Source organism: Tursiops truncatus, chromosome 2, assembly GCF_011762595.2.
Source record: "Tursiops truncatus isolate mTurTru1 chromosome 2, mTurTru1.mat.Y, whole genome shotgun sequence".
In the NCBI taxonomy this organism is placed as follows: domain Eukaryota; kingdom Metazoa; phylum Chordata; class Mammalia; order Artiodactyla; family Delphinidae; genus Tursiops; species Tursiops truncatus.
The window spans coordinates 175,625,485-175,644,732 of record NC_047035.1 but is presented as its reverse complement, the minus strand read 5'-3'; the positions used below and the strand labels follow the sequence as shown (position 1 = coordinate 175,644,732).

General features: G+C 42.3%; 1 protein-coding gene across 9 annotated transcripts in view; it reads right to left on the bottom strand.

The window, feature by feature from the left end:
• Positions 1-19,248, bottom strand: part of MPP7 (MAGUK p55 scaffold protein 7) — a 263,462-nt gene that overhangs the window by 194,128 nt on the left and 50,086 nt on the right. For all 9 annotated transcript variants that reach the window (XM_019933608.3, XM_019933607.3, XM_019933604.3 and 6 more), the window contains one exon: positions 3,369-3,567. In XM_019933608.3, coding sequence (XP_019789167.1) covers positions 3,369-3,405 — 37 coding nt within the window. In that variant the 5' untranslated portion in view covers positions 3,406-3,567. The remainder of the gene's footprint in view (positions 1-3,368; positions 3,568-19,248) is intronic.

Genomic DNA, 19,248 nt, shown 5'->3' with positions numbered 1-19,248 from the left:
CACGCCATGCGGCATGCGGGATCTTAGTTCCCCGACCAGGGATTGAACCTGCGCCCTCTACATTGGGAGCACGGAGTCTCAACCACTGGACCGCCAGGGAAGTCCCAAAATTTTTTTAATTATTAAAAGAAGATCTTAGAGACTATCTTCTCAATCCTGCCTAAGCACAAGGAAAAAAGCATTCACCACACAGAAAATACTGATTTGTCCATATAAAAGTTTTCAACTTCTATTTTAAAAATGATACTATTTAAGGAAGAAAAAAAGGACAAATGACCAGAAGAAATGGTGTTCAACCTAAAATGACCCAAAGGGTTAATACACAAAATACAAATAAATAGGGCTTCCCTGGTGGCGCAGTGGTTGAGAGTCCGCCTGCCGAGGCAGGGGACACAGGTTCGTGCCCCGGTCTGGGAAGATCCCACATGCCGCGGAGCGGCTGGGCCCGTGAGCCATGGCCGCTGAGCCTGCGCTCCACGACGGGAGAGGCCACAGCAGTGAGAGGCCCGCGTACCGCAAAAAAAAAAAAAAACACCAACAACAACAAATACAAATAAATACTGCAAATAAATAAGAAAATGATAAACCAATAGAATGGGAAAAGGATAAGAACAAATCACAGAGGAATAATGGCCATTAAACAAAGGGAATGTGCTCAATGTTGGTAGCAATGCACACTTCACACTTAAGATACCGTATTTTCCCCATCAGATTGGTAAAAATTATAAGGACATAATATCGAATATTGCCAAGAACATGGGGGAAACGATTCTTGAGGTGCTGTCCGTGGATTGTTCAGTGGTTCAACACCTCTGGAGGACAGTTTGACAGCATCCATTAAATGTGTACATCTTTTCTCCTAAAATATTACAAAAGGAACAAAACCAGGGCTTTCATCAAGGGTAGTCTGGTTCACTACACAATGTACTGTGACACAATGGAAAACTATGCATTAGTTGGAGAGAATCTGGAGTGTCTATGTTTATATATACAGATGTATGCACACACACACATCATAGAAACACCTCTTCGAGACATTGCTTCGTGTAGAAAGAAAGTCACAGAACGATCCATAGAGTATGACAGGATCTGTGATTAAAAAATAAGAAAAAGGACAAAACAATATACTTATGTACACACACATTTACTTACAAAGGCACATAAGCGTTTAATGTACAGAAAATTCTTGCAGGATACTCATCAAACAGAAAGAAAAGGAGACTGGGGGAAGGGGAAGAGCGGGTAGGAAGGGTTTCTTTCCTTTTTTTATCTGTGTAGTTTTATGTATTACTTGTGTAACTAACTGCTCTCAGAGGAAGAGGAAGTGGTGGAAGTTTACACAGCAAGCACTTCCCCACGTGAGCACCACGCGTGCACTGGGGCCACTGTGAGTTGCACCCGCTCCCACTGCGTGAGAACCGCCCTTCAGCTATGCTAACGCTGTTCCCCTGGAGACCATCGCTAAGCAACGCTGCTGACAGTAACAATGACCCTTGACTGATCGATGGCATCTGGTCTACAAGGAAGGACAAGGGAACGTGGCATCTGATGGGTGCCCACACCCTGGGGTCCCCCTAAATGCTGTGACTCTTAAAACAATCTCCTCTGCCCAACTCAAACCTTATTGGGACACACTGGTCAAAAACTATCGCAAAGCCGGGAGTGAGTCGCACCAGTATTTTAGATTTGCACCAAGCGGGCCAGCTAGGCGTGCTAGAGTCCTTTTTTTTTTTTTTTTTTCCGGTACGCGAGCCTCTCACTGCTGTGGCCTCTCCCGTTGCGGAGCACAGGCTCCGCACGCGCAGGCTCAGCGGCCATGGCTCACGGGCCCAGCCGCTCCGCGGCATGTGGGATATTCCCGGACCGGGGCACGAACCCGTGTCCCCTGCATCGGCAGGCAGACTCTGAACCACTGCGCCACCAGGGAAGCCCTACAGTCCTTTTTCCATTCTAAACAGCCTATGGTATTTTTCACGACTGACGCCTAAACTGCCACTTTAATCATTCCCCATGTTAGGTGTAATCGACAATATTTTGCATTCAATTAAACTAAGACATTTTTTGGTGAACGGCAAGGCAGAAAACTTATTTACTACATAAACTGTAGTAAATTTATGGTTCAAATAAATTTTATCTATAATTTCCCAAACCACGACAGAAACTTAAATCATTCATTTTATATAGTGGAACACAATGTGGGCCTATATAAAAACTGAAAAGAAAAAAAAATTTTGTCCAAGGGAGCTGCTTCCAAGTTCATGTCTTGAGAAAAAAAGATTTTTATGTAATTTAAAAATCAAAATCACTTCCTAAGAAAAACTAATCCTCAGTGTAAATCACAGTAGAAAAACATCATTCTTGATGGATAAAGACAAGAAAAAACTTGCCAAAGAGTAAGTACGGCTCTGCTTGAAACAGCAAAGAACGGTACGGGCAAATCGTGCACGTGACAAGGCCAGGGTCACCTAACACAACACAAAATCACATTTGTGATTCAGCTCTTTAAAAACTAGGGTGCCAGTGGCTGTCCAGGACAAGACATATCTCAGCTGGTTACAGAAGGGTGTTAATGCGACCAACTCAGTGTGGTCAGTGCAACAGAGCCCATCCCTTTAGCCACACTCTGTGCCACGCCCTCTTCTGAGTGGTCTTAAAAATGCAAGCTACAGCTCCCCAACCCCACTCGCATTCTGTTTAATAATTCTGAGGAGGGCCCAAGAATCTACATTTTTCTAAAGTGCTGATTCCGGGGAACCCCGGGAAAGGGCTTCAAAGGGGCACTGACCACCCCCATCCCACCTTCTAACTCAGGTCAGAAAGAGGCGATTTCACACATACATACATGCATGAGTTTTTTTCCCTTTCTTGTAAAGCTTTAAGTATCACTAAGTCTTACAACTGATAACAATGTGCTTGTTTTAATTGAGTTCTTTAATGACATATATCAACTTCAGAACAGTTTTCACCTCTGGACAGAGAGAAGAAAATAGAAAAATGGGGGGAAAAAATGAGAGGTCTGAGCAACTACGGCCAAAAACATTCATCGCTATGATTAAAGTAGAGGGACAGGTAATACGAGTACCATGACACTTCCCACACTTCTCTGTATCTTTAAAATACTTAATTTTTAAACAAAGAAATGTAAATGTACGGCAAAACAGCACAAGAGCCTCAGCAGGAGCCCTCAGTGCCCAAGAAGCGGTCCTGCCCTCGCCCTCCAGTAACGTTTATCCTGAGGCTATGATGGCCCTCACTTTGGTTTCAGAAAGACAAGCCTGTCTGCAGTCGCTTAAAGCAATGCTGGTTTTCACTGTGAACTGGATGATTTGTGAGGATGGGAGGAAAAGTGCCCCTCACGGGCTCCATACCTGTGTCGCTCCCCGAGCCTGCGGACAGCGCGGGCATGATGCAGGATGCGGGATGCAGGATGTGGGATGCGGGATGCAGGATGCAGGCTGAGCTGGGCCCTGAACTGCCAACACGCTCCGTTCAAAGGCGGCAGGGATGCCAACCCTGAGGCCTGCAGCCACGCTGTCTACCCAGATCTATGTCTCCTGCAGTCCGTTTCTACAAAGAAAAGGAACACATTAAAAATAGAAGAGGCAAGATTACTAAATAGCAACTTTCTGTAACTAATTCAAAATGCTGATTCCAACACATTATTTAGGGAGATCACAATCTTCACAATGTCTTCTACAGACCACAGACAAATATGAAATGGGAGAGTTTTTTATTTCGACGTGGGATTTCTAATTAAAAACATGAAAGTTCTTTGTGAATGTGTCAAGGTTTCCTTAAAGATTTTTACAGTTGGTTTGAGAACCACTGACTGCATAGATGGAGAACTTAAGGAAGCTTTTGTAAGCCAACGTCATTCTAAAATGCCTCCCTTCTGTTAGAATTCAAAACTGTATTCCTAAACGTAGAGCAGAGATTCTCTAAATTGTCAACAACTTATAACTAATTGTAATTTTTTTAAGTAACTCATCCTAATACGACAACTGCAAAGTTCTCTAACGAGATTACAAACAACCTTGAAAGAATACTAGAATTGAAGCAAGATATTATTATAGATTTACAGGACGGCTGATAATCTACACTAAACCTAACAATCCAAGCTAATATATGAAAATAAATTGTTTTAGTAAAAACTCAGCTTTGATGTAGCTTGGAAAATATCAGTTTTTTAAATAACTATTTTAAGTAACTTTTATCCCAAAATAAGCAGTAAAGGCACTATTGTACAGTAACTAAAAGCAAGGGCTCTAGTGTTTGCTTAATCTCTAATCCTGCTAGCTCTGTGATCTTGGAAAAGTTATTTAATCTTATTAAGCCTTAATTTCCTTATATGCAAATGAAGAGAACAACAATTTAGAACTGCTGGATAATCCAATGAACACCCTTCAAACAATGAATGCTAACTATTACGACTGGTTTTTTTTTAATTCAGGTAATGAGATTATAAAATGAAAACATAAAAGTAGCAAGGTTAAAATTTACATTGGCCTACACCTAGGAGGACGCCATGTGGTTTAAATTTGGACCACGGCTGCCTAATAACGGAAAATACACTGCATTTACATTTTTCAGAAATCAGAAGAACCACACAACATGTTTAGATTCGCTTTTTAATGCATTTTTCCCAGTTCTCTATAAAGCAAGTTCGGTGATTTAAAAGCATATTTTAACATATATTAACAAGAAAAACAGATACTGTAAACATTTGAAAAACTGGCTCACTTCAATCCCTAAAGCCTTTAAATTGCTGATTCATATTACAGAATAAAGAAAATGAGCTTGCCAAATTCCTCATGAAAAAATTCAAACTATGAGATTCTATTAAAGCCTTCTAAATTAGCTTTTTAATTATCAAAGTAAACGTTAGCATAGAAATATTCACCATCAAATAGACTATCTTGGACCAGGCAACCCGGTGCAATGTCTTGAGTTTTGTTTTACATTACAAAGGTTGACGTAGTTAAAATACACGTACAAATTCATAGAGATCCTCTGTGTTAATTAAAAATATGAAGGCAGTTATTTTAAATATAAATCACTAAGCTAAAAATAAGACAGAAAAAGGTAAAGCAAGCCTTCATTAGTGCCCGTCTCTGACGCTGTTTTCCCTAATAATTCTGAAAGGCAACTCTGCTTTGCTTTCATAAGTTATCCTAACAATCAGGATTAAGATTCGACTACATAAAGTGCTCCTCGACTCAAACGCAAAGAAAATAAAAAACAGACCATACATAATTTAAAAAACGCATTCAATTAGTAAACTTTTGTTCTGCTGCTGAGAAAAAAGGGAAAAGCGGTTATAACTTGTAAAGTATATGCACACGTATTTCTACCATTAGGGCATAAGGCATATACGTAGGTATGTAGATAGGTATTTATTATAGTGTGTATGTAATTTAAGCTCTTTATGCCATAAATCGTAATTTGTACGGTACAGATGACCTAACTACAGAAATACACATACTATATAATCTATACCATGCAAACTACAACTTCCTTCAAGGCTTAACGAACTTACAATGCTTCAATTTCATAAACCACATACAACATATAAGCCGATTTATGCTTAAAACAAACATCCTATTAATACTAAAACCACCTTACATTTCACATCAAAATATCCTCCTGAATTGACGCTGCAGCTTTCCACGTATGCCATATACAAAAGATTTTATCACAGTATTTTTCATCTTTTATTTCACAATAAACACTCAAGGTTAAGTTTTTTCCAAAGTTCTATTATTTAAGAAATATATGCTACAAGATAATTATCTTCTCAGAACATACACAAGTATATTAATTTAAAAAAATGGTTTGATAAAATCCCAACCAGGAAAATGGTTAATATTCTGTGGAACGAAGCAGAGTTGCTGGGTTTAACTTTCAAACTGAGCTAAATTTCTGTAGTAATCATGTTATTTTCTTTGGCTAAACTTATTTAAAATGCTTTGGAATTTGTCAGAATCCAGCCATGATTATTACTGACTGTTGTATGGAATCGATTTACTGCAACACAAAAATACCAGCTGTTACAGTACGTCCTGAGAGGGATTACCGAATATTCTTAAATTGAAGTTCAATCCATCTTTCCATAAAAAAGAGAGCGACCCAAACGCCAGGAACGAAAGTGCAGTGTCAAGTGCACCTGAAGCATTTACGATCCCCAACAGAACCATCACGACCCCACTTTAAAAGGGCTTATTTTTGAAATTTCATTATTCCAGTCATACCGTGCTTCTATATATCACACTGTATCAGGTTCTTCTGGCATCCGTCATATGGAAACAGTGAACTATGCGAAGGTCTAGAACCTACAATGTTCAGTTTCTACCCGCCCTGGGCAACCCTTAGGACTCCCGGGGCACTCATGACATCTAGTGGTCAACCACAGAAGTGCAAGTGTCTGTAGCAGAAAGTTTTTTGAGTTTTCCCTAAAAAAAAAAGTCTTAATTGCACCCAGTGAAACAACCATCTGCAAAAACTTTTATTAATAAGTGTGTGCGCACTCACACACTCACTCACACACACACACACACACAAACACACACACACACACACTCCTCCTGTGTATCTCCTCTATCAATACTTCACTTCTGACAGCAGATGTGGTTTTCCACACCCCAGGCAGAAATGTGACACCAGCCGGGTGACCTACAATTAAACTCAGTTCTGACACTGTCTACCTGGAGATAGGGCCAGATACCACAAGGTAAGGGCTCAGCCCCACAAGACTGGCCCCCTTCTGATGTCACCTGCAAACCCAGGTTGTCACCTGTGCTTCTCATCGACTGACTACAATCAGAACTTCCCCCAGGTCCCTCAGGTTCACTGAATTTGCCCGAGGGGCTCACAGAACTCAGGAAAACATTTACTTTTTAGGTTACTGGTTAACTGTAAAAGGAAATGATGAGGGACAGCCAGACAGAAGGGTTGCACAGGGCGAGGTGGAGCTCCCGCCCCTTCCCTGGGAGCCGCCCTCCCCCCAATCTCCACGTGTCCGCAGCCTGGAAGCTCTCCAGACCGGAGGCTTGTCACACAGGCATGGTTGATTAAATCACTGGCCCACTGGCGCCTGAACTCACCCTCCAGACCCTCTCCCCTCCCTGAAGGTTGTGGGGTGGGGCTGAACGCTCCAACCCTCCAATCAAGGTTGGTTGCCCTCGCCACCAGCCCCGGCCATAAGGGCTTCCCAAAAGTCACCTCGTTAACATAAAGGCATGGCTGAAAGTAGTTAGGGAAAACGGAAGACACCTTTGTCACTCTTATCACGTAGGAAATTCCAAGGGTTTTAGAAGCAGAAAGGGTTACACAGAACACCAACTATATATTTATTATATAAATCACAATATTTCACACACACGCACGAGGTTAACACAGATGAATGAGAAATCAGGTACTGGACCTAATTTTCCAAACTCACGCCCTCTCTATTTGGAAGAGTATTCAAGAATATGAAAACTTTTAATTAACTGTCATCATAAATAAACTGATAATCATACTAAGATCCCATCATTTCAAGAGACAGTAACTGTGCCCAGTAATCCAACTGTGGATTACTTCATGAGTTACAAATACTCTCAACTTACACTTTCAAAACCTAATAGAGCAATAACACACACAAAAAGGGTAAACCCTTTTTTAACAAATCTGACATAAAACAAAAAAAACTCTACCTGAAAGATGCATGAGTTGTATTAGCCAATGGAAGCAGCAAATCTTCATAAATTACAATTGTTAGAAAATACAGGAAGCAGTGCAGGTAGGTGGCATCAATCTGCTTACAGAAAATGGTGCTGAAACCTTTTATACCATCAGTTCTCGGAGTTTGGTCTGCAGACACCAGTGGTCTCTGAGTTCCTTTCACAGGCGCCACTGAAGTCAAACTATTTTCATAAAACCATCAAGATGGTATCTGCCTTCTGCAATGTGTGGACATTTGCACCAATGATGAAAAGTACTGGTGGACAAAACCATGGGTACCTTAGCAAAAATCAAGATAACAGTACCAAATGGAAACTATTCGTCCTAGTTAATTCTTCACTACCAAGCAGTCTCATTAAAAAAAAAAAAAAAAAAAAGACGGAAGGGCATTGACTTTAGAATGTCCTTAATGAAGTAGTAAAATTAATAATAACTGACTCTTGAGGCATTGCTAATGATAAAGCATAAACACTCGAGCAAAAAACCAGAATTTTATAAAACCTGTGTCCACTAGAGGTGGTCCTCGCTTTGCAACGCACCGTGTTAACCGAAATGCAAGCATCCTGAAACCAGCTCCCACTCTGCGCAGGTCCACCAGCTTCCCAAAACCCACTGGCTCTTCCAAGATCAGTGGTGATATGAGCAAATGTGATTTTTTTTATATTGTGTCAACCTGTGGATAGTGAACCAATATTTTTGAAATTATCAATGCATAATATTTTAAAAAATAATGTGTGAATAAAAGATCCAGTCAAAACGCAGGACAGACCAACAGATTTGAAAGTTCCAATATGATACGCCTGTTGATGTATTTTCAGATTCCACACTGCAACACTGAGACTACCACATGTGGAGCTTTGAGGTACAGTTGACCCTGAACAACAACGGGTTTCATCTGCACGGCCCCACTTATACAGATTTAACAGGACTGCAGGATCCGCGGCTGACTGAATCCACGGATATAGAAGGCCAACTACAAGTTATACGCGGATTTTCAACTTCATGAACAGCTATCGCCCCTAATCCTCACACTGTTCAAGGGTCAACTGCAGTAACAAAGAACATCTACAATTACCTGAACAGGTTACTGAAATACTCCTCCCCTTTCCAACTACAGATCTGTGTAAGACTGGTTTTTCTTCATATCCTTCAACTAAAAGATAGAGCAACAAATGAAAAGTATACACATCTGAGAATGTAACTGTCTTCTATTCGGGCAGGCATTAGAGGAGTTCCCAACTCACTCATGTTTTTGTTTTTTGGAAAACGGTTATTTTTCATAAAAACATGATTTACGCTAACATATAACAAGTTTAATATTGTTCTTTTTAAGTGAACTGAAACGACTTTTTTAAATTTCTCTGTTTCAGTTTCCAATACGGTAAATATGAATATAACACACATAAACGAAACACTTCGGAGCCTTCAACAATTTTTAAGAGTCTAAAACGGTCCAGAGACCCCAAAGTTTGAGAACTGCTGTCTGTGGCCAGAGCAGGAACAAATGTTCTACAAAAGGCAGACAGTAAACATTTTAGGTTTTGTGGTCTCCAGGCTCAACACAGACAGTACGCAAACGAGTGGGTGTGACCCTGTTCCCACAGTACTTTATTTCCAGGAAAGAAGAGGGTCAGATTTGCCGACATCATCCTGTACATTATACCCTATCTGCCACTGACTTAAGGGTCCAACAGTAGCGTGCGTTCCAGCAACTTCTTTATTGGTAATTCTTTAAATATTCAAAGAAAGTTCAAATTTTTGTCAGTTTTCTATTATGCAGAAATGTATATGGAATTTTAACCTATGCAATTCCTAATCATAAACAAAATCACATTTCAATTTTGTCTATGCCAAGAATCTTAGACTCTGTCAGACAACCAAAAAAACTGTCTATAATTTCTGTCTACACACTGACAATCAAAAAATATGCTGACAACTGGCAATGCATTAGGGTACCATATGTACACAAATATGCTTTATACAACCAAACGCAGAAAGTCCTGGTTTCAAAAAAAGGGGACAGTTACAAAAAATTAAAACATCTCACATTTTACAAACTCACCAGGGTTCAATTATTATGTAATACAAAACTTACATATCACAAATGGAAAGGAAAAAACCAAAGCGACAGAAAAGAGGACTCCCACTGAAAGAATTTTATAAACCTTTGAAGACGTAAGAGAGGAAATGAGAGAAACGATGCTTTATAACCCCCAGGTCAGGAGACTCAGGCTTCAAGGCTGCCGGGAAAGTCGCAGGAGCCCCGGGACCCCAGGACCTCACCTGCCGGGAAGGGGCACTGGGACGCCCAGGTGTGAGGAACGACCTGGGGCTCACCAGCCATGACCCCACGCCAGACGACCTGAGCCACCGACCGCAAGCAGTGCACCGCAACCCTGTGCCGGTTCTCAGACGTCCTCAGGAAACTCAGCAGCCTCCCAGTGCTGTGCACAGCCCCGGCCCCACGGTGAGCCCGCCCTTCTGACAACGACCTCTTCTCGCTATATTTATCTTCTCCCACCCACTGGACAGTCTTCGAGATTACGCTATCAACCATGAACGAACCACTTGTTCGCTGTATTACATAAATTCTTTCCTCTATTTGATGGGGGCAGGGGAGAACAACAACTTCTGCACTGCATCTTCCTTGCCTAATTCTCAGTTCCAGACCCTCCACAGCACTCCACCAGCATTCCCTGAGTCCCCTCTACTGAAAAGACCGATCACTTTTGATAATTAAGATACATCGATGTAATTTTGCATCTCTGTTGGGCTTACAATCCCCCACTAGATCTCCTTGAGGTTGGAGCCTGCATCATCATATGTCCTCAGAACTGCATCACAGACCCCTGGTCAGAAGTGCTTCTGTATGTGACCAACTCCAGCCTGCCAACAGCTCTGACCTGATCCTTCAAGGTCAGCGTAACCTAATTATTTTACTTACGGGGAGACCGCGCAGCCTCATGAAGAGAGCGCAGATTTGGACACAGGACAGACCTCGGATGAGAGCCCAGCCCTGCCTTCCTGACTCCATGGTCTTGGCCAGACGATGTAATGAAATGAGAGTACATGCAACGACGTAAGCAGAACACCTAACCCACAGGAGCCAATCAACAGGTGACATCTTTTATGAATACTTTTCAACCACATTTTCATCACTCTCTACTTCTCACGTCCTCTAATCTAGCAAGCGTTTAAAGGTCCTATAATGAAAAGAATACAGGCTTTGGTGGGAGACAGTCCAGTCTCCTGATTCTACCACTTACTACACACACAACTTACAAGATATGAGACCTTGGGAAACCAAATAAAACAATTAAAAGAAAAAATACACACACACACACGTGAGCAACAGATAACACTGAATGCACCCAATTTCCCAGACATTAGGTTAAGAACTCAACGTCTCATTTAATTCTCACAATAATCTCATCACATAAGGACTATCATCATCGTCCTACAGATGAGGGAACTGAATTCTAAGCAACTTGCTCTAAGCCACAGCTCGAAGGGATTCTCACATCAGCATGTGTGTGAACCAGCACCCGCGCTGGCAACCACACGCCACACAGGGCTGCCTCTTCACTCTTAATTTAATCCCGCCCATTCAGTTCCCTCTGGCGTCAAACAGAAATCATTTCTATGACTCATTACGTCTTGTGATGACCAAATGAGACATATCTGAAGCACTGGGAACATAACAGATGCTCCAATATTAGCTCCCCCACTCTCTCAGTCTTTTGCTTGATATCCTCCTTTTATTTTATCCTCTTTATTTACAAGTAAGAAAACCGCGCATTTCAGATCCACATCCTCTAGCTTGCTCTTGGGCCACCAGGCTTCACGCCTTCTCCGGCAGACCCCTGATGCCTTGACCAGTAACACGAAGGAAACAGGTTTGCCACTTCCAGGAAGGTGCACTTAACAGCCACCATGAGATCCGACGCCTCGCCTTTCACAGCTGTCCAGCGTTCCAGCTGCCTGACAGAGGCCGTCACGGAGCAGTGCCCCCTGCCAACACGCGATGGACACACTGCATGAGTAAGAGATGAGCGTGGTGTTGGAGCCGCTTGCTACTGACGCTCAACCTGGCCCTTCCTGACGGATAAACTGATCATGTAAGGAAATCACTGGTATAATTTTTAAATAACATAAATCATGTAAGCGTTTACACACTGTTACTTACTGGGTACTAATAAATATTGTGTGGTTCAACACAATAGTTGCTTAACATGTAGCCTACTAAAAACATCTCTAGTGAATCTGGACACTGATAAACATGATTTCGTTTACTGACAACAGAAATCATACGAACTGTCTACTTTCATCAGTTTCTCAGGCCCTACAACAGAACCATCAAAAGATAAGCTTCCCAGATATCAATTCTTATCTGCAAAATATTAATTATGTCATGCTACCAACATTAACTGTATTTTCTAAGTAAGGACAGGACCAAAGAGTGAAACTAAATGTAATACACAATAGTTAATGCATATTTAATTTTTTAAAGCTATCATAGATAGTGACAAAAGCAAATATCTAATTCAAAAGCCCTGTTCATTTATAATACTGACAACTTTGTACTGAATTCTCCTCCACGGTGGTCTTAATACTCTTAAAGGAAATCCTCACGTTCTTGCACATGAGATTTATTCAAGTCCCTATATGTCCTATTTTCTTACATACTCATCTATTTTATTTATTTGGCCGGGGGGGGGCATTTCCACAAATGAAGTAATTTTATTCACTCAGGTTGTAACTAAATGCTTCAGGAAACAATGATGTCAGTTTCAATGTACTGAAAAATAAATAGTAAACAGTATGTATTTCAGTTTTTAAACAAGGAAATTAGTTAACTTTATTTACTAATAAAAATAAAAGAAGCCTCTAACCTAAAGTATAGCCTGATCATTTATTTCTCTATAAAGAAACACAAATTGGATTTTTTTTTAACAGCAAAAGGACAAGACCCACAGCAAGATAAACTCCTCTGCCTGCTGGGGCTACAGGGATTTCCCCAGTTACTGACTGATTTGGGTAGATCTGCATCACCACTGCAAGCCTGACGTCATCTACTTTAATGACATCCAAAGTTGAAAGCAAAGAGAATAACCTGCGTAAGAATAATTCAAAACCCTAACGTTACATTGTGCGGAAAAACGGTGAATCCTACATTGATGAACAGAGTATCTGTTCTGTTCTGGCCCTTCAGGTATTAAACAGCAGAGAATCTCACACTCAGAGTCAGTTACACCCAAGGGTAATTAACTTTGAGTATTTCGTTGTTCATATACCTTTTAATGTTATTTTCTTCAACTACCTCAATGTTTAAACCATTAATATTAGTTGCTGGAATCTACTGACTATACTTTGTAAATTTTTAATCTGCATATCATAGCTCTGAAAAGGATTATTTTCATTTCCAGGACGAAATGAATGAACAGAAAAGAGAAAAAGCTAACATTTCCCAAGTTTCACGTGAAGAAGGAACAAAAATTAAGTTGCTAAGGGAAGTAACATGCCAGTCATTGTTCAGAAACCATGGGAAACGTTTACACAAAAGAACATTCCACAGAACTCTGCAAAGCCTTCGAGGGGTCCTGTGGGCACACTGTCTTGTACTAACACACTCTAGGAGGCAGGCCCTGGCAGAAAGAGCAAATGACACAGACTCTGGGCACACGGGCACAGCTCCCGGGCAGCCTTCGTGGGTCTTTCCCCAAATGGCATCTCAGTGGACTCCCTGGGCGGCCCCTTTGCAGAATCTCCCCACAAACCCCACCCCGACTTGATGTTTCTTCTTCACGCTCATCACAGTCTAATCACTATGTGTGTTTCATTTAGCTAGTCGACTGTCTGTCTTTCCTGCTAGAATGTCAGCTACGAGAGGCAGGGACTTCTGCCTGTATTGCTCCCTGAATTCCTAGCGTCTGAGAACAGAGCCTGCCATATACAGTAAGAGGTGGCTCCCTAGTGTTTGTTGAATGAATGAAAGAATGAATGAGTCAACAGTGAACCCATTACCAATTCCTGCCATGGTATTTTGTTGGTTTGTTTTGTTTACTTTTATTTTGTTTTATTTTTTATTGGAGTCTAGTTGATTTACAATGTTGTGTCAGTTTCAGGTGTACAGACAGTGAATCAGCTATACGTAGACATACATCCACTCTGTTCGATTCTTACCCCATACAGGTCATTACTGAGCAGAGTTCCCTGAGCCACACAGTAGGTCCTTAGTAGCTATCTATTTTATGTACAGTAGGGTGGGTATTATATGCCTCTGCCCACCCCCTTGCTACTTCTCCTGCCCAAAGGAGGGAGAGCTGCGAAGCCCACTGATCATGATGTAAAACACTTATTACTAGATCAGAGGACGCAGATTCCCTACCAATCAAACGTACTAAGAGCTCAGCGTCCATGCCCAGTGCCCACGGGCACTTCCGGCTCCCCGCTTGCCCCAGCGTCCCTACCCCGAGGCAGGCAGGCCCTGCAGGTGCCAGGGCCCTGCCAGGCGGGGTGCACTGTCTCCCCACACTCGCACCAGGCACACACCTGCTTCCTCACACAGACTTCCACTGATCTGGGCCTTCGGCCCAATCCAAGGGCCTGGCCCCTCTTCCTCCTTGAGGGGAGGCTGGCCAGCTTGTCTGCAGTGACCTCCCTCTCCTCCCCGGGAGAAGCTACCTCACCCAAGAATGCCGGCCTCTTCAACCACAGAGCACGCTTGAAGCTTTTTCTGATAAAGAAAACTTTTTTTACAAGTTTCTATTTAAAATGTAGCAGTGTTCACCATATACCCACCTCCCAGAGTCTCAAAAGGAGAGGTGGAAAATGCCAGAGAGCCTCAAATGAAGCAGAGTAAACCAAGCCTTTGTGCCTCTGTGCCACCTCTAACAGGATGTAACAGGACCTCGTATCTGTGCGCCCAATCCTAAGCTTTCCAGACTGTATCCCCCTGAGCACCTCTCCCCTGAGGCCACTCTGGAGGGATGCTGGCTGATGTACCTACGGATACACAGTAAAGACACCTGCAACCTACTCCCAAGTACTTCAGAGCAGGGGCCGGGGCACGCAGGGCAAAATGGTACCAACTGTTGGGCCTAAGGTAGACTTACGGGTAGTCATTGTACTATTCTTTCTACTTTTCTGTATGTTTGAAGTTTTTTGGTAAAGTTTTGTTTGTTTGTTTGTTTTCACAAACCAACCCGCCATGTAACCAGCTACCCAGAGCTCTGTCTCTCTCTCTGGGACCCCACTCAGCAAATGCACTGATGGGCGAATTGCCCTGTCCCCACCTCCAACCCACAGCATCATCTTTCTAAGATACTCAAAGGATTGTGTTACTGCTCTAAAAAAAACTATCTGATGACTCAATGGCACATTCATGATAAAGTTTAAATTCCAAAAATGATACCTGCCCTCTCTTCTTACTAGTTTCTTTCACTGCAGAGATCACACGGACACCCTCTCTCAAATTTTCTATCAAACAACCCTGAACACACCTGGCCTCTGTTATTTCCTGCCTCTGTGGACTTGTTCACTCAACGTCTTCTGCCCGCTTCAAAATATGGGTTTAATCAAATATCCGTCATCACAAGGCCCAGGGGTGACCAGTGTGAACAAAAAGGGCCACCGTATAAGGGACAAGAAAGTCTAAAGTACACATCTATACATTCTCTTATTCAAACCTGCACATTCCTATCCAGCAACTCCTTTCAAATTCAGCAGAGGGTGCCCTAATTTCACTTTTAAAAGAGAAAATTTAAGTCACAGGAACAAAAGCAACTTGCACGACTTAAGCTCTGCTGCAAGCCCTGAAAATTACATTTCTAATAAATTAGAAATTTGAAAATGAAAATAAACATCCAACATTGATGTAATGTGAACAAATGTCTTTCTTTCCCATTTAAGAAAGAAACTGCATGGTAATCCACCAGAATTCTAAGTGTTTACACCCTCTGAACTTGTCAGCAGGAATTTACCCCAAGAAACAAACACGTATGCAACAATGGATCAATGTACAGTACAGTACACGGGGACGAGGTCCAGGTTTCCAGGGACAGTATCTTCACCGCAGTCACTGCTCCACGCTCAGCATCAACGTGGGGCCGACCCTAACGCACAGGGTCCTGGCTCCAGCGCGTCTGCACTGACACACACGGCACTACGCCCACCACCTCCTCATTCACACCCCGGTGGTTTGTTTCACTTTGGGTCTTCAGGGGTACAGTTTCCTAAACTAGTGCCTAATCCATTTTTAGTTTTGGTTTCGCAATTCCAGCACTTTTGCAACAGTTACACAAAGTAGACCAGGCAATTGTGTCCACTTGACTGTTGAAGACATCTTTTCGCTATTACTAAAAAGAGATACTTTTGCTATGCCCACTCCTGTGTGGACTGTCCTCAGTTGCATTGCAATCTCTTTGCATTAAAAAAAATGTGACAACGTCTCAGATCCTTTTTACTCTCCCCTAAACCACTTGTGAACATTTCTAAAACCATTAATTTCACAAAGGAGCCAAGATTTCTAACAGAAAAATCGCAGCTGTATAGATTCTGAAAATCTTGCTAAACGCGTCTTGCAGTTCAAGGGCGGTCTTTCCTGCTTGTCTTGTGGTTCAAGGGCTGTGTTTCTTTGCCCTAATCCCTGAAGAGTAAATTGCTATAGACAGGAAAGAGGGAAGGAACCGGCCCAATCAAATAAAAAGTTACCATGTGGAACGCAATGACATCGTTGTAACAGACGTTTCAGGGAGGGAGGGATTACCTAAAACCATTGGGCATCTGCTCTTAAGTACTAATTTTGCAAGGCTATGATAAATACAACTAGCAAAATAGTACCGAATCATCCTGAGCAAATATCTGATCTTATCTTTTTAAATATCAAGGATTCCTAGATTTATTATACCTTAACTAGTAAATAAAAAGAGAGACTAGAGATAATACCTACCCAACAGAATTACCCTGGGTGGAAATAATGAGTATTATGCAAAGAACCATAAAAAACATTTCTCTCAAAATGAAACCTGGGGCAGACTGTATCTGACTGAGTCTCTCTGCTGCCCGTATACTCTCACCGGGTCTCCCAGCCACAAGGGCAGGAACGGCCGAGGAAGAACGAGGTGAAACCCGCTGTCAAGGTCATCAACAGCAGAGTGCTGGCTGGGGACCTCGGTGTCCCGCCCCGGCACAGCCGGCTCGGGAGGACCCTGGGGAGCACCGCGGAATGTACACAGAGAAGCCTGTACAAAAGTAAGGGGTCCACACCTAAGGCCCCCATACATTGCTACGTATCGCAGGTTGGAAAACAACTGAATGATGGTGGGAGACGGGGCGGGGAGGGGCGGGGCGGGGGGAGGGTCCCAGCAGGCATCTGCAAACAAACACGAACTTGTTGCAACGCGGAATCCGGAGAGTCCTGAACTTTTAGCGCTTCCCCCTTTTATTTGCAAATTATGGTGCTCGTTCGAACGCGGTGCAAAGGTACTTTGAAGAAAAATGTATAGGAGAGAGGTAGGAACTCATTTTTTCCTAATTCTACAAATTATTACTGAAATGCTTATTCCTGGTCGATTTTAATCAGCTAACAAAATTCTGACCACAGACCATCCCGACCCAGAGAAATACCTCATACCTCATCAACAACCGGAAACATTTCTGGGTGGCGCTAGCTGTATCCCAAAAAGTTTGCAGAGACGCACTGGAAGTAGGAGAAGAGAGGGAAGAGACAGGAAATGGGACATTCCAGCCCAGGAATGTCACCTCTTTTAGGACGAGGGAAACGTCACCCTGTACACTCTCTGGCACTGACGGAAGACCCCGGCCATGGGAACCGGGCCTGTGACCAAAAGGTCCAAAGGGCACGAGGACTGAGAACAATTTGGGGAAGAGCATGTCTAGACGGGGACAGGAGGGCAGCGGTGGCTCCCGGGGCAGGAGAAGAAGGTGGGGGCCCAGGTGGGCAGCTGCAGATGAACCAGGGACAAGTGCAGACACCCCGCAACTCCAGACCTCCGCAGATGCTGCCACCAAACCACGGGGACTGCGGTCCTCCTGACGATTTCTGCAACTAAAACGCCCACAGCGTCCTGAGTTCTTCGTTATCTTTAAAAGAAAAGCCTACTGACTCCAAGGGTTCCAGTGACAAACACACCAGAGAAATAGTCTTCAGCCGGGATTCTACTCCTAAGAATTTTCACTAGAAACATAATTCACGTGTGTGCAAATATATACGTACGAGGGAACCTTACTCAGCATCACTGATGACAAAAAAAGAGAAAAAACCTAAAATGTCCGTCAATCAGGCAATGGTTTAAAAAAATGAATGAAAAGTGGAACAAGGAGGGCGGGTGGGGTATAAAATGGGAATAAATGTTTAGATTGTGTTTATTTTTTTAAATTTCACAAGTACTTATTCAATTCTTATATAATTAAAAAGAAAAAAATCATACATACTATGGCAATCTCTCAAAATTTCACAATTCCATTGTGGGTCTCAAGGCCTATTTAATCTATCACCGTACTTAAACATTTATGTCAGTACCTGTGTGACTTTCCCCTCCATGAAATTATAAATTTCTTAAGAAATATAAATTATATTCCACAATGGCTGGCACAGAGATGCTCATTAAATGTAGGCTGAGTGGACAAATGAGCAAGTACACGTGTGCCCTAAGGTTACCGGGGCAACCACAGCCAGCTAAGGTGATGACTATGTCAGCCTGACCAACAGGAAGGATACAGATGGTTCTCAAGAAACTGGACACATTTCAAAAAGCTCCACGATCCTGTAGGAGGTTCTAGGTTCCCTAGATGGAATTCATCCCTCACCAAGACCACCCACTTAGATTAAAAACTAAGTGGTCCATGGTGTTAAAAGGCAGCAGATACAGTTCAGTGTTTCATGTCATGGCACAGACTGGAAATATTTTTCTGATGCCTGGAAGTCTGCTCTTGGTGAAACAAATCAATTATACTTTCTTTATATCCTATAATTATGACCAGCAAACTTAAATACAAAGTATTAGGGAAGATATTAAATCCAGAATTTATATAAAACTCCCAAAGAAAATGTGCTCAGATTTTTTTCATGAGAAACCTAAGCTTGTTTCTATGAACAAACTTTTTTTACACTGAGTTCTGTGCTTGTTGATGACGCCCAGATGAGCTCTTCCAATTTCAGATGGAGCCCCATCCACAATAAACTTGGTTCACACGAGGTAATACATTTAAAATCATTTCTACTGTCATTCAAAATTTTTAATTGGATGGCACGTTTCCTATTCTTTCATGCATTTGTGACTTGAATGGACTTTAAATCCAATCAAACTTCCCTAATATAGACTACAGACTCTGGTTGATAATGATGCTGTGTCGGTGTGGGTTCCTCGACTGTAACAAACATACCATCCTGGTGGCGCTGTCGACGTGGCGGAGGCTGTGCACGTGGGGGGCAAATATCTGTACCTTCCACTCAACTCTGCTCTAAACAGAACTGGTCTGAAGAATAAAGTCGATTTTCAAACATTC